The sequence below is a fragment of the Puma concolor genome, chromosome E3 (assembly GCF_028749965.1).
Source record: "Puma concolor isolate L17-30 chromosome E3, mPumCon1.1.hap2, whole genome shotgun sequence".
Lineage (NCBI taxonomy): Eukaryota > Metazoa > Chordata > Mammalia > Carnivora > Felidae > Puma > Puma concolor.
Genome location: NC_141682.1, coordinates 7,827,706 through 7,840,692, shown reverse-complemented (window position 1 = coordinate 7,840,692; position 12,987 = coordinate 7,827,706). Strand labels below are relative to the sequence as shown.

The 12,987-nt window shown below is 47.6% G+C and overlaps 2 protein-coding genes across 14 annotated transcripts in view; one reads left to right on the top strand and one right to left on the bottom strand.

The window, feature by feature from the left end:
- Nucleotides 1–62: 62 nt before the first annotated feature.
- On the bottom strand, nt 63–5,860 carry MEPCE (methylphosphate capping enzyme). The gene is made up of 4 exons (XM_086691808.1): nt 2,889–5,860; nt 1,093–1,311; nt 788–914; nt 63–665 (listed from the first exon to the last, which is right to left on the bottom strand). Exons 1-4 carry the CDS (start codon nt 4,557–4,559, stop codon nt 613–615), a joined length of 2,070 nt encoding a protein of 689 aa, XP_086547934.1. The 5' UTR covers nt 4,560–5,860; the 3' UTR covers nt 63–612.
- Nucleotides 5,861–6,000: 140 nt separating this feature from the next.
- ZCWPW1 (zinc finger CW-type and PWWP domain containing 1) overlaps nt 6,001–12,987 on the top strand; it is a 32,800-nt gene continuing 25,813 nt past the window's right edge. For 2 of the 13 annotated variants that reach the window (XM_086691821.1, XM_086691811.1), the window contains exons 1-3: nt 6,001–6,517; nt 9,075–9,122; nt 12,760–12,818. In XM_086691821.1, coding sequence (XP_086547947.1) covers nt 12,791–12,818 — 28 coding nt within the window. In that variant the 5' untranslated portion in view covers nt 6,001–6,517; nt 9,075–9,122; nt 12,760–12,790. Of the gene's footprint in view, nt 6,518–9,074; nt 9,160–12,759; nt 12,819–12,987 lie in introns of all 13 variants that reach the window. The other 11 variants (XM_086691815.1, XM_025923388.2, XM_086691818.1 and 8 more) reach the window with 9 other exon arrangements.

The following is a 12,987-nucleotide window of genomic DNA, read 5'->3' as shown; positions in this document are numbered from 1 at the left end:
CACAGGTTCTACTGGGAAGCACCATCCCTTCCCCACCAACTAGAAAGTGCCAGAAACCAGCGTGGGGGCCACTGCCCTGAACATCAATTTATTGTGCTGTTCTTACATTCCAGACCCAACCCCCTCTCCCAATGGGGGTCAGCAGAGGGAACGATTTTCACAGTACCTGCATGCTTCCCTGCCAAACTTCCCCCTCTTAACCCTCAGTCCATCTATCTGTGGTCCACTGAAACGCAGCTAGGGACAAGGGCTGAGGAGAAATGGGAATCTCCTTTGGAGAACAGAAGGAAGAGGCTAGAGAACTTGATACCCCCCACCTCCCATACCCGAGGAGAACAGGTCAGCAAACAGTCCATGCCATCCAGCCCAGTAAGCTGGGGGGTGGTGGGGAAGGGTGGAGAGGAAGATGTCAGTAACTCCAGCACGGATGGGCTTGCTGCAGAGGTGGAGGGAGGAGGCTGGGGCAGCAACATAGGAGAAGCTTTCTTTGTAGATCCGAGAAAGGAAACGATTTTTGGAGCCAAAAAGGAAAGACCTTGGGGTACTTTCCTTTTCCCCCAGGTCCTTAAGAGCAGTGGGTAGCTTCTTCACACTTTCTGTTCAGGGGGCCACTTAGTGGCTGGGGGAACGGGCCTTGTGGAACAGGTACACAGAACGCTGGAAGCCTGAGGAGAGAGTATACAATTAGTAGGGGTTGGCAGGACTTCAAGACTCCACAGGGTCTGCAGCTTTCTTTCAGGGCCAGCCTCGACATCCCTCCCCATTCTCACCAATCAGCCAACCTTACCTCTGGAGGTGTTGTGGGGTGTAGCCACAAGCTCATAGCTGGAGAAGCCCACCTCTGGGGAGGTCAGGTAGGAAGTGAACTGCTCTGGCCTCAGCTGGATTCGAAAGTAGTTCTTATAGATTGTTTCCTAGGGAGAAGGGCAGGGGACCACTTCAGTTTGCTGGCTTTTCCCTGGCGTGGAATGATGCCCACCCAGGGGACCTATTCACCTCATTCAGAAAGTACTTCTCTTTCTGCTTCCTTGAGGCCTTTCTTGTCTCAACTAAAGGAAGGATATCCCAATTTCCACCAAAATCCCAACTCACCGAGAGAGTCTTTCTCTTGCCATAAGATGACCAAGGTTGGGGTTCTAAGACCAGGATGCCCCCAGGACGTAGATGCCGGTAGATCCTGCGAAACATGCGCTTTAGCCCCTCATCTCCCCAATTCAGGTGCACCCACTTGGTGAGGCTGAGGCAGAGCACGACATCATACTCGGGTGTTTGGGCCTCCACCAGCTCATCTCGATCCAGGACATAGTTACCCTGAGGGCAAGAATTGGGAGCAAGGTCAACAGAGGCAATAAAAGAACCACTGCCCCCACACAACCCACCCTGTAGCCTCTAAGACAGAAAGTCCTACAGCCTCACCTTAGCCCTTGGCCACAATCTTCTCTGACACTTGTGAGACTAACTCCCAAATGGTGCCCTCTTTGAGTCTCATTTTCTTTTTTTCTTTTTGTAAAGTTTATTTATTTTGAGAGAGAAAGGGAGAGAGAGAACGAGCAGGGAGGGGCAGAGAGAGAGAGGGAGAGAGAGAATCACAAGCAGGTTCTGCACTGCCAGCACAGAGCCCAACACGGGGCTTGAACTCACAAACTGTGAGATCATGACCTGAGCCAAATTCCAGAGTCAGACTTTGACTGACTGAGCCACCCAGGCACCGCCCCCCTCCCCAAGTTTTTTTTTTTTTTTTTTTCTTTAACTTTAGGTAGGCTTCACATCCAACATGGGGCTTGAACTCACAACCTGGAGACCAAGAGTCCCATGCTGTATCGACTGAGCCAGCTTGGGGGCCCCAAGTCTCATTTTCTTGCTTTCCACTCTCCTGCCCTTTTCTGTTGGTGGTAAGCCAAACATAAAAAAGGAGCCTGAATAATTTTAAACTGAGCAAATTACCCACAAGGTCTCCAAAACTGGTGTGAAACTTCACAGAAAAAACACAGGTTCTCTGGAGACTCCATCCAGTACTTATTCCCACCCCACAAACATTGATCTGGGAGACCACTCAAGTCAGCTGAGTGACTCAACATTGCAAAAGGACCTAACTCAGGTTTGAAAGGGAACCTGTAGTTCCTTCCCTGTAGTTGAAGCTGGCAGAGTTCCAGGCCTGTTTCCTTTCTCTGAGAGAAGTGAAGAGCCCCATCCCTTAGGAAACCTTTTCTAGATGATAAGCTCGTCAACACCCTCTGCAAAGTCCATTCTTGCAGGCTTAACCCAACACATTGCCAACTGTTCCTGCAGACGGCCTAACTGGAATGTTTTATGGAGAGCTATGTGCAGTCAGGAGACAGACACTGAAGACACAATACCCCCCTCCTCCTGCAGAGGACTTTGACTCTTCCCCATTCCACCATCTAGGGTCAACATGAGATGATCTAAGGCCAAGACACTTCGGGTCCTGATCACCAACACTCTTCAACCAAATCTGGATCTAAGTCCCTCTCAAAATATTAGTCAGCCACTACCCTCCTCCTCCTCCCACCCCAAGACATTCCATGTCTGACACCTATCCCTTCATGCACCTTCATTCTGTGGGTTGGAGAGCAAACTTTCGGTCTGGATTACAGGCCAGGCCAGGAGCAGGGCAAAAGGAGTCAGACCCCATCTTGGGGCCAGCAGTCATGACAAAGGAGCCCAGGTAGAGCCCCCAGCTTTCCAGATTATAGGAAAGTGCCACTCAGCAGAGGCAGTCACAGATTCAGACCCCTCTCTTGATCTGGTTCTCCCAGCAAGGAGTGCATGCAGAAATCCCTCTGGGTCATAACTTTCCTCTGTTTTGTTCCTATTTAATCTCATCTTCACACCTGGCCCCTATCCCAAGAGCCTTCAGACCCCCTTACCGTGACGAAGACAACATTGTTGGGGAAGACTGATGTGTCTGCTCCATCCAAGGGCACTTGGGGTGCAGCAATGGGACCCCGGCTAGCTGTCAGTGAGGCTGGGAAGCAGCTTCTCTTTCGGACGGTTGTGGTCCCTTCCTCACTCTCTGACCCTGGGTCCCCCTCAGAAGTCTGGGGTGGCAGACGCAGCTCCTCTGACAGGTAGTGTCGGATGTTTTGGCGGGCAGAGTGGATGAGCCGGGAATCGATATCCAGGCCCACCATGAGGGATGGGCCCCACTTACAGGCAATGCTCAGGGTCAGGTGGCCCACATTGCAGCCCAGATCTAGGACGTCCCGACCCCGAAACCACTCAGGCTTCAACACTCGCAGGCGCCCATCCTCACAGGAAGGATTGCGGTAACCATAGTACTTGCAATAATTCCCATACTGGAACTTGCACTGTTGCTTTTTGAAGATTGCTGCAGGTAGTGGGTAGAGGTGGTGGTGGTGGCGGCCTCCCCCACTCCCCCGGCCCTTTTCCTTGGGAACCTGGCCTCCACCCCTGGCCCCTGCCTCTGACTTGCTGGAAGTCCTGCGACGTTTGCGATGTCGTGAGGAGGAAGACGGGGGTGCAGAGGTAAGTGAGGCAGCTGGAGGGGCTGAAAGGGAGCCTGAGGGACCCTGTAGGGCAGATGGAAGGGGAGACACGACCTCATCCCTGCAGTTGATGGCTGTGTTGAGTTCATAGGGCTGGGGGGCATCCCGGTTCTGGCCCCTATGCCGCTGCTGCTGCGTGGCGCCCTCCCCATGGAGTGAGGGAGTGAGGGGGGCTGTGGGAAGTACAGAGTGGCTATCATTCCCTCCAGATGCCTGCTGCTGCTGGTGGTGCTGTCCCCGGTGTCTATGCCGCTTCCGACCAGTCTTGAGTGGCGATGCAAGCACTACCTGGGCCTCATCAGTGCAAGTATTGAGACTGAGCGGGTCAGTAATATCTTTGGGGATGAGGATCTCCACTGGATCTCGCCCCTTGGCCGGAAGTGGAGATGACTTAGGGGTCTCTGCATTGAGTGCGCGGCTCACTTCCTCATCCAGGAGACTATTCAGGTTCAGTGGATCAAAGATATTGCCTCCCAGGAGAAAGTTGGAGGGTAACACAGAATCACAGTCCGAATTAACCCGCCTGCGCCTCTTGAAGGCTGGATGTTTGAAGCCTCCACCACCCCCTCCTACATTACAACTATTTCTCCTTTTGCCCCCACCTCCCCCAGGGGGCCGGTGGGGCTGATAGCCATTACGGGGCCGAGGAGGGGCAGGGGGACCCAGTTCTGTTCCGCCCCCTCCCCGTCGCTCCTCCCCGACGTCAGGGGGAGCAGCTCGCCCGTGGGGATCGGACAAGCGGGCCTCCCCGTGCGACTGCGCCTGGGGGCTGTCCCCTCGATGCTGCTGCGACTGGCCTCCCCGAGTGGATGTAGCCCCAGGACTCTCCTTGCCAGCCCCAGAAGCCGGGGCCCCCGCCGAATGAGCGCGCGGGCCCGGCCCACGCTGCGTCCCGCCGCAGAGCTCCCCGGAGGCGGCCTCTCGGTGCGGTTGCACCGTGGGGCCGCCCCCTCCGCCCGACTCATCTTTGAGCGGCGGCGGCGGCGGGGCCGGCACCAGAAACGGCTCCTTCTCCGCCGCCATCTCGATCATTTCCTCCCCTTATTCCGTCCCAGGCGAGGGCAACGAAGAGGGGACTAGGGGGCTTAACCCCCTCCCTAGAGCCCGCTCTCTTCCCCCCCCCCCGCCTTCCCCGAGTGCGCGCGCAGCTCTGCTCTTCTCGCCTGGTCTCGCGCCTCCCCCGAAGCGCGCCCCACTCGCCCGCGAGACCAAAACAAGATGCCCGCGAGAACCGAACAACTCGAGGAGTCAACCGCGCGTGCGCCGAGCTCTTTCTCCTCTACCACTACCGCTTCGCCGCGAGCGCGCACTGCTAGAGCGCGTTCCTCTTGCCCCTGAACCACGCATGCGCACTCCGCCACCACCCTGGTTGCGCGCGCATCAGAGTACGAACCAACTTAACGGCTCTGGGAGTTTAAATATAGCCCACCTCAGCCCTCCCCAAAGCCCACCATCCCAAATTGACACCCTACTTCCCTTCGCAGCTATGTCCGTCCCTACTGATATCCTTTGTCTCTGCCGCGCGATCCCACCCACCGTAGGCGGGGGACGGGGAGCTGGTGTGAAAAGGTCTCCTTGACACCCGACCCTTGTTCCTGAGGAATGAGTCTCAGCGGTCTCCGCCCGGCTCTAAACCCAGCAACCTCCCTACCCCGCCTCCTTCCTCCCCCTGGCGGGCAGCGCCTGCGCACACCCTTTGGACTTGCGCGGGTAGAAACAGCACGTGCTGGAGATGACACCCCGCCCTCCACCCTAGAGGCGGGAACTGTTACGTCGCTTCCTCAGATTTGGTTCACGCAAGCGCTTCAGCACGATCAGAAGGGGCGTGGCCAAAAGAGCGGGGCGGACCTCATGAATTATTCATATTTGGTCCCCCCCGCCCCCCCGCCTACCTACTTAGAAAAGCTTCCGAGGGAACGGAGGGGTAAACCTAAAAGTAGAGGAAGAGAAGGAGAGGAGCGTACAGACGGCTTTCCTACAAACTGTCCTCAGCGAAATACAATAAGTCATTGTAACTCACCCCCCTGAGAAATATTCTCTGCTGAACTGAAAAAAAAAAAAAAAAAAAAAAAGGCACTAAAACAGCCGATGTTGTCCAACTTCCTCTTCCCCCGAAACGGCCGAGTCGTTCTCTCGCTCCTCCGCCTTTCCCCAATCGCGATCACCTGAGGACACCACGCCCTCCTTTTCGCCTCCACACTTACAGCCCTGGCACCAATACCCCCTCCCACCACCCAACGCCTGTGTGCGATCCCCCCAGCCCTCGGACTGCGACCCGACGCCCACCACGGCCACCAATAGCAGTACACCCCCTACTACCACCGCCACCTCGCACGCAGGCCTTCCCAAGCACACGGTGTCTTCGTGCAGCCTTATATAAAAACGAGTGTGGGCGGGGAAGAGGGTTGGTCTGCTTTGGGCCCCCTGCCTCGGCCAATGGGGAAGAAGCTATTCGGCGCCCTTTCCACAGGTTGCGCGTTCTCCCTGCCGCCACGGCTTAGGGAGCGGGTCCTGGTGGCAGAGAAGGCGGGAGAGGCGAGAGTGGGCTTGCGGATAGTCTCAACTAAAATATCAATATAGGGCGTGGAGGAAACTAAAAGTTAGATTAGGAATCAAGAAACGAAAGGAGGAAGGAAAAGGCAGTATGGGACAGACGGAAAAGTTAGTAAACGGAAGATGTGCTTCACGAACGATCAGGCGCTGCTCCCGTCGCCTAAGAAAGTGAGGCCATCGAGGATTATGGGATTTGTAGTTTTACGTGTCATTTGGTTGGAAGATGGCGGAAATGACAGCTGCGCAAACGCAGAAGCAGCTTCAGCTGCGCTTGCGCTTCAGTCCCCGGACCACTCCCCTGGGGTGGGAACGGTGCTTGTGCGTGGCCTCGCGCCTTTCCTTGTTGGCGGGAAAACTGAGCCGAGGTTGGGGGGCTTGCAGAACTGCTGCAGTGGCTCACTCCGCTCCTCGTCTTTAGGCCCTCCTTGCTCCAGAAGGTAGCTGGCTCTTCTCTGGTTGTAGATGAAAGGGCTGGGCTCTGCTAGTCCTCTGTCTCCTGAGGAGAAGTTTTGAGGGCGACAACGAACTCTTACCCCTCCTTAGAATCTCCACCCCCCCCCCCCCCCGCCCGTAAACCTACCCTCAACAAACAAAAGTAATCCAATATCCTGGAGGGCAAGGACGGAGTGAGCGGGAATGAAGATCCTGGTGCTTCCTCCAGGGGTGGGGTGCGGGCGCAGGCGGGAAGCTGAGGGAAATAATCTCCTGGGGCGGGGTGTTCTTGAGGTGGAAGAGAAGCTAGAAAGGTACTGTTTTACCCATTGAGGGGAATCAAGGACTTTTGATTCTGGTAACTCCGATATTAATTGCTGCCCTTAAGAGAGAATTGGTGAGAGAAAAGAGGGAAAATGGGGATCACCAAGAGTTCTAACCGCAGGTTTGAAAGGCGGAGTTAGAGTTTCAGACCTTGGCACCCATGTGAGGGGAGATGGAGCGGGGATTTAGGGGTTCCTGGGAATGTGAAAACAACACACAAAGGCGGATGTGAGGTGGGTAAGGGGCACCTGTGGAAGTGTTGCCGTCGGCAGACAGCAAGGTTTAGAATATCAGCACTCAGGAAAGAAAGCCTGTGTTTTGGTGCTTAGTGGCCATATCTTTGTGCTTCCTTGCCCTTTGAACTAATAAGCTTTAGTTCACCATGAATTTATTTTTGAAAGAGCTTATTTATTTTGAGAGAGGGCATGCGTGGGCGCACGTGTGGGGGAGGGGCAGAGAGGGAGAGAGAATCCCAAGCAGGCTTGAGGTGAGGATGGGGAGGTGGGGTGGAGGGTGTTTGAATCTCATGAGCTGTGAGGTCATGACCTAAGCCGAAATCTAGAGAGGGGGGCTTAACTGACTGAGCGACCCAGGCACCCCCCCCCCCCCCATTAATTTATTGATAGGATTCTGTACAAGGTTTAGTTCAGGTAGTTACCACAGTAAATATCTTGTTATGTTAGGTATGGGTAGTGAAAGTAGCTGGAATCCTGTTTTTACACTCTTGTGAAATCATGCTTGCTGAGGAAGAAAAAAAAGGAAAGGCGGGGGAAGGAAATAAACTCTATGGTTCTTAATGGTGGCATGAGTTGCCTGACCAGCTCAGTTGATAAGAAGAGTATGAGACCCTTAATGGTGGCATGAAAGTAAGCAGGAGTCCACGTGCCATTGGACATTAATGCCAAAAGGAAATCAGACTCAGCATAAAGGAGATTAAAAAAAAATTTTTTTATGTTTATTTTTGAGAGAGACAGAGCATGAGTGGGGGAAGGGCAGAGAGAGACAGAGATACAGAATCTGAAGCAGGCTCCAGGTTCCAAGCTGTCAGCAACAAGCCTGAGGCAGGGCTCAAAACCCATGAACTTCAAGATCATGAACTAGAGTTGGAAGCCTAACTGACTAAGCCACCCAGGCGCCCAAACATAAAGGAGATTTTAAATATACTTTTCTAGGTTCATGGAGTCTGTGTGGACTGTGTGTCTGAGGACAATTCTAACAGGTTTGCTTTTATTCTCTTCAACCAAGGAGTCCAGGAACAATATAAAGAGGGAATAACTGGGTAGTTAAGAGAGAGAAATTTGTGAACACATTCTAAGTGGGGGGAGGGGGATTAATGGTTTTGGAAAAATATTGACAAGACTGAATTGTTGTTTAGCTAGATCAGTTCTCAAGCTTATTGGTCTCAGAACCCTCTTGTGTTCTTAAAAGTTACAAAGGACTCCAAAGATTGGTTAATAATTGGTTAATAATTGGTTTTATTTATGTTGATATTAACATATTAGAATAAACGGGGAAAAATTTAAATTATTAATTTTAAAATCATAAGTTATAATTAATAGTAAATGATAATGATATGTTGACCTAAATAACTTTATGGAAAACATATTTTTCCTAAATGAAAGAAAATTTAGTGCAAAGAATGGTGGTGTTTTACAGTCTCTTTCATGTCTGGCTAATAGAAGACAGCTGGATTTTCATCTGTTTCTGATTTCAGTCTGTTATGATATCTTGTTTTGGTTGAAATGTATGAGAAAATCCAGCCTAATACAGATAAGCAGTTGGAACAGGGAGGGGGCCCCCAGGAGTCTTTGGATCACACTTTGAAAACTGCTGAAGGAGATGATTTCAACTTAAAATCACTGCTGGCTTTCAGTGTTCTAAGCAAAAGAAAACTTACTCTTTTTTGGAACACCTCATTCGCCTTACCTTGGTTCCCTTCATTCATTATTTCTAAGTTCTTTTTCTGTTCTTATTCATCCTCCTTTCTTATGTTGAGTGGTGGATCTGACTTATGGAACTTTCTTTTACTTTCATACTTAAAACTTTATTGAATTTTCTCCCTCTCTGTTTCGTTTGAAGTAAAAACAAAAACAAAACCCCTCAAATGTTCTAGAACCCCCAGTTATTTAGTAGCTAGTCAGAATGAAAGTTGGTGGTATTTTGTGTGCTTATTAACTGTCTGGTTTTAAAAATATCTCTCTCTCTTTGTGCTTTGTTTTAATATTCCTTATGTGGAAGGAGAAAATTCATCTGGAACAGAGGACCAGAGACTTGAGTTGTCATAAAGTGAGTGACTCCTGGCTTTTCTTTCTCTATTAACCAGGTTAGAGATTTTCTTTAAAAGTAATGTTCTTCATCACATCCTCCACTCTTGATTAAGGGGAACTATTATGTATCACTGCTTATAGATTTACTTTATTTTGTTAAGGATCCATGATTTTATCCAGTTGGTTGGAGCTCCAGTAACACACTTTGGCCTAGAGAGGTCAGTATAGGTTTAGATAATGATTTGAACCTAAATACTGGAAAATTTTTGCATTTTTAGGTGGATCAAAACACTCTAAGGAATTTGGAATTTAAAAAAAAATCACTTTTGAAGTGGTAATATAGGCCTGTTACAAAATGCTAGAGATATAGAAGGGGGTGTGTTAAAAAGCACCCCCAGCCACCCAGTTCTACTCCCTAGAGGTTAGTGTCTTGTGTATTCTTCCATAGCTAGTTTGTGGATAAGTTTAAGCATATTAGGTAGATATACATTAAAAAAAATCAAATTTTGTCATTTCAAATACACTAATTTTCATTTTGCTTTTCCCCTTTTAGTATAGCTCATCTTGTAATTTATATTACCTTCATAGGGACTTCTCATGATCTTTTTTAGAATTCTGGAGTCTGGAAGAAAATGTATTTGTCATTTTTGATCAAATTAATATTCATTTTCAGCCTAACTGTATTCAGTTTTTAGCTTCTATTTAGAATTATCAGAAAGAAGACCAATTTGCTGCAGTGTTTCTCTCTCAATATCCCACTTGCCTTTTTTCCTAGAGTAAATAGACTTAGGGGGTTGGTGGTGATGAGTTAAGATGGAAACAGTGAAAAAAATATGTTGCCCTCAATATATAGGAAAGGTAGTTGCTGCAGAACAGCACATCTGAATTATTCACATTTATAGAAGACAAGGAACAAAAAATATCAAAAGATAGTTTGAAAATACATTTAGCCATGCTGTGGACACACTAAGTCAAGCCCCCAGTACCTTTTGAATTCACCTTGGGATCTAGAGAGAGGAACTCTATACCCTGAGCAACCAAATGTTCACTATAATTTGGTCATTTGAAGGTCTTAAATTTTTCACCTTTAAAGGGACATAGATGGATAGATAGATAGATAGATATCTCATATATAAGATCCATTTTATGCTACTTTTGTGTCTGTTTCTAATGGGAGATGATAGAGTTGGAAGAATGAGTTTCAGGTCCAGGGCCTTCAAATTACTCAAAACCAACAGCCAGAAATAAGATCATTGAGAAGAATAGATGTGTTATTAGTAGAATTTAGAGGCAAAAGTCTGGGTTCATCCTGTCTCTACCATGTATTAACACTGAGGCTTTGGGAAAATCACTTAACTGCTTTTTGCCTATTTTTTTGATCTGTAAAAAGGTGAGCTGGCATTTTATGACCTCTGTGGACCCTCCCAGAGGTACAATGCTTGTTATAATTGTTATAAAAATAAGAATGGCTTATATGCTTTAAGCCTAAAGAAAACTGGGTAGAAGAGTTATAAGAAGTTTAAGCTGATAAAACAAACATATTTTTCTTCTAATTAGTAGAAATAGTATCAGTAGTGGAAGTGTAAACTGGAAAAAAATGTATAAATTATTGCAACTTCACAAGAGGAATCTTGGCACTCTGCTGGGCCACGAATGGCTCATAACTGTGTGGAGACAAATCTCTTCAGCCTTTTGTGTGACTAGATGTCTCCCCATTCCCAACCCTCAGTTGTCTATCACTGTGAAAGGCCTGGTCCTTAAATCCAAAGTATCTGGAAACAGAATTTTCTGTGTATTTCAATGTGTACTTTTAATGTGTGCTTTCCACATGTGCTATAATATCAAAATGGTTGTGAAGCACTGAATTAGACTCTTGGGATATAGCATACCATAGTTAATAGTGTAAACTTTAAAATCAGGAGGGTTTAGGGGCGCCTGGGTGGTTCAGTCTGTTAAGCGTCTGACTTCGGCTCAGGTCATGATCTTACGGTTCGTGGGTTCAAGCCCCGCATCAGACTCTGTGCTGACAGCTCAGAGCCGGGAGCCTGCTTCGGATTCTATGTCTCCCTCTCTGACCCTCCCCCTTCATGCTCTGTCTCTCTCTGTCTCTCTCTGTCTCAAAAATAAATAAACGTTAAAAAAATTAAAAAAAAAATAAAATCAGGAGGGTTCAAATCCTGAATTACTATTTATCAGTTACCTATCATCTCTAAGTCCCTCTAAGCCTAAATTTCTCCAAGTGTAAAAAAGTACCTATCTCATAGATTTACTGGGAGAATTAAGTGAGATGACATATGTAAAGGATAAAGAATATGGTTGATGCTCAGTAAGTGTCACCTATTATTATTAGTCACGATTTTGATGGTGATAATGAAGCATACTGATGTAGCATAGAACATCTGCAAGTAGATAGTTTCAGGATATAGAGTGGAAAGTATTAGATGCCTATGACTAGCTTCTCTGGGGATGGCTGCTGGTTACCAAATATTTCTGAGCCTTGAATAGGGATTGCTAGAATCTAGCACATTGTAAAATTTATTGGACTAGAAGATCTAAGTAAAGATTATAGTGATGTTAAAAAGGGGGTTAAAAAGGGGGTTCTTTTATGCATAGGGACCTCTGAATTAGGTCAGAGAATTGCCAGATTATTTGTGTTTTAAGTATTTAGGAAAACCTTGTGAGATGAGTTTATCCTTTTGAAGAACACTCTCACTTTTTAACTCTCAGGACTGTTAATACTGCTGCTGCTGCTGCTGCTACTACTACTACTACTTTTTATACTTCCATCTATTAAAAACAGGCCCAAAACTCAGTTGGTTATGTTAAGCTCATGTCACCAAACCAAGACTAAACAGTTTTGGCTCTCCCAGAAATAGAATTTTGGTTTATAGTCAATCAGGAATCACTTGATCAGCACTATTTAGGTAATCTGCCTAATAGACCCCTATCATCTCCTATAGGAAAGTAGACTTGCAATAGGTAATTTGCTTGTTTGCCTAGTGTAACTTCCTTGTTCCAGCTCCCTTCTGCCTGTAAAAACTCTTTCATTTAAAAAAAAATTTTTTTTAAATGTTTATTTTTGAGACAGAGCATGAGCGGGGGAAGGGCAGAAAGAGAGGGAGACACAGAATCTGAAGCAGGCTCCAGGCTCTAAGCTGTGAGCACAGGGCCCAATATGGGGCTCTAACCCACAAACCACGAGATCATGACCTGAGCCGAAGTTGGATGCTTAACCGACTGAGCCACCCAGGTGCCCCTAGAAGTCTTTCATTTTGTACAGCTCCTCAGAGTTCTTTCTATCTGTTAGGTCAGATGCTTCCCAATTCATGAATCACTGAATGAAGCCAATAAGATCTTCAACATTTACTCAGTGAATTTTTTTTTAACACATCACTACCACTACTGACAAGTGCCGACCTTACGTTGGACATGACTTTAGGCACTTAAAACGTGAAGGAATGTTGCTAATCTTTAAAACAGTAACTCTCATTATCCCCTGGCATGTGATTGGCACTGCTGAGGAGGTAAAAGTACAAGAGGGCAGAAAATGTAGAACAGCAGTCCCAGGTAAAGATCCTAAGCCCAACAAGATAGAGAAGAAAGTTTAAAATCAGGTTCAATCAAAGTCACAGCAGTTAATTTCTTTTTTCTAACAGAGGCACAAAGAAAGTGTAGCTTCTGAGCTAAATGATGGCAACGTTGCAGAGTAAAGAAGGTGAGTCAAGGATGAGGGAGATTCATTTTTTTGTATATTTCCCTCATTTTTTCCTTCTTTCTCAGTCCCTGGTAATGTAGATACACTTCCCACCAAAGGGAAGCTCAGTCTATATATATTTGGTATACACTTTGTTAAAGTTACTACTTTTCTAGAAACTTTGAGTGAA

Bases quoted from the DNA above. Each gene is read 5' to 3' on its own strand.
- MEPCE (XM_086691808.1), bottom strand. From the start codon at position 4,559: ATGATCGAGATGGCGGCGGAGAAGGAGCCGTTTCTGGTGCCGGCCCCG. The intron at 1,312-2,888 runs GTAAGGGGGTCT...TCTTGCCCTCAG, and splicing joins ACAATGTTGTCTTCGTCACG to GGTAACTATGTCCTGGATCG. The intron at 915-1,092 runs GTGAGTTGGGAT...CCTTCTCCCTAG, and splicing joins GCAAGAGAAAGACTCTCTCG to GAAACAATCTATAAGAACTA.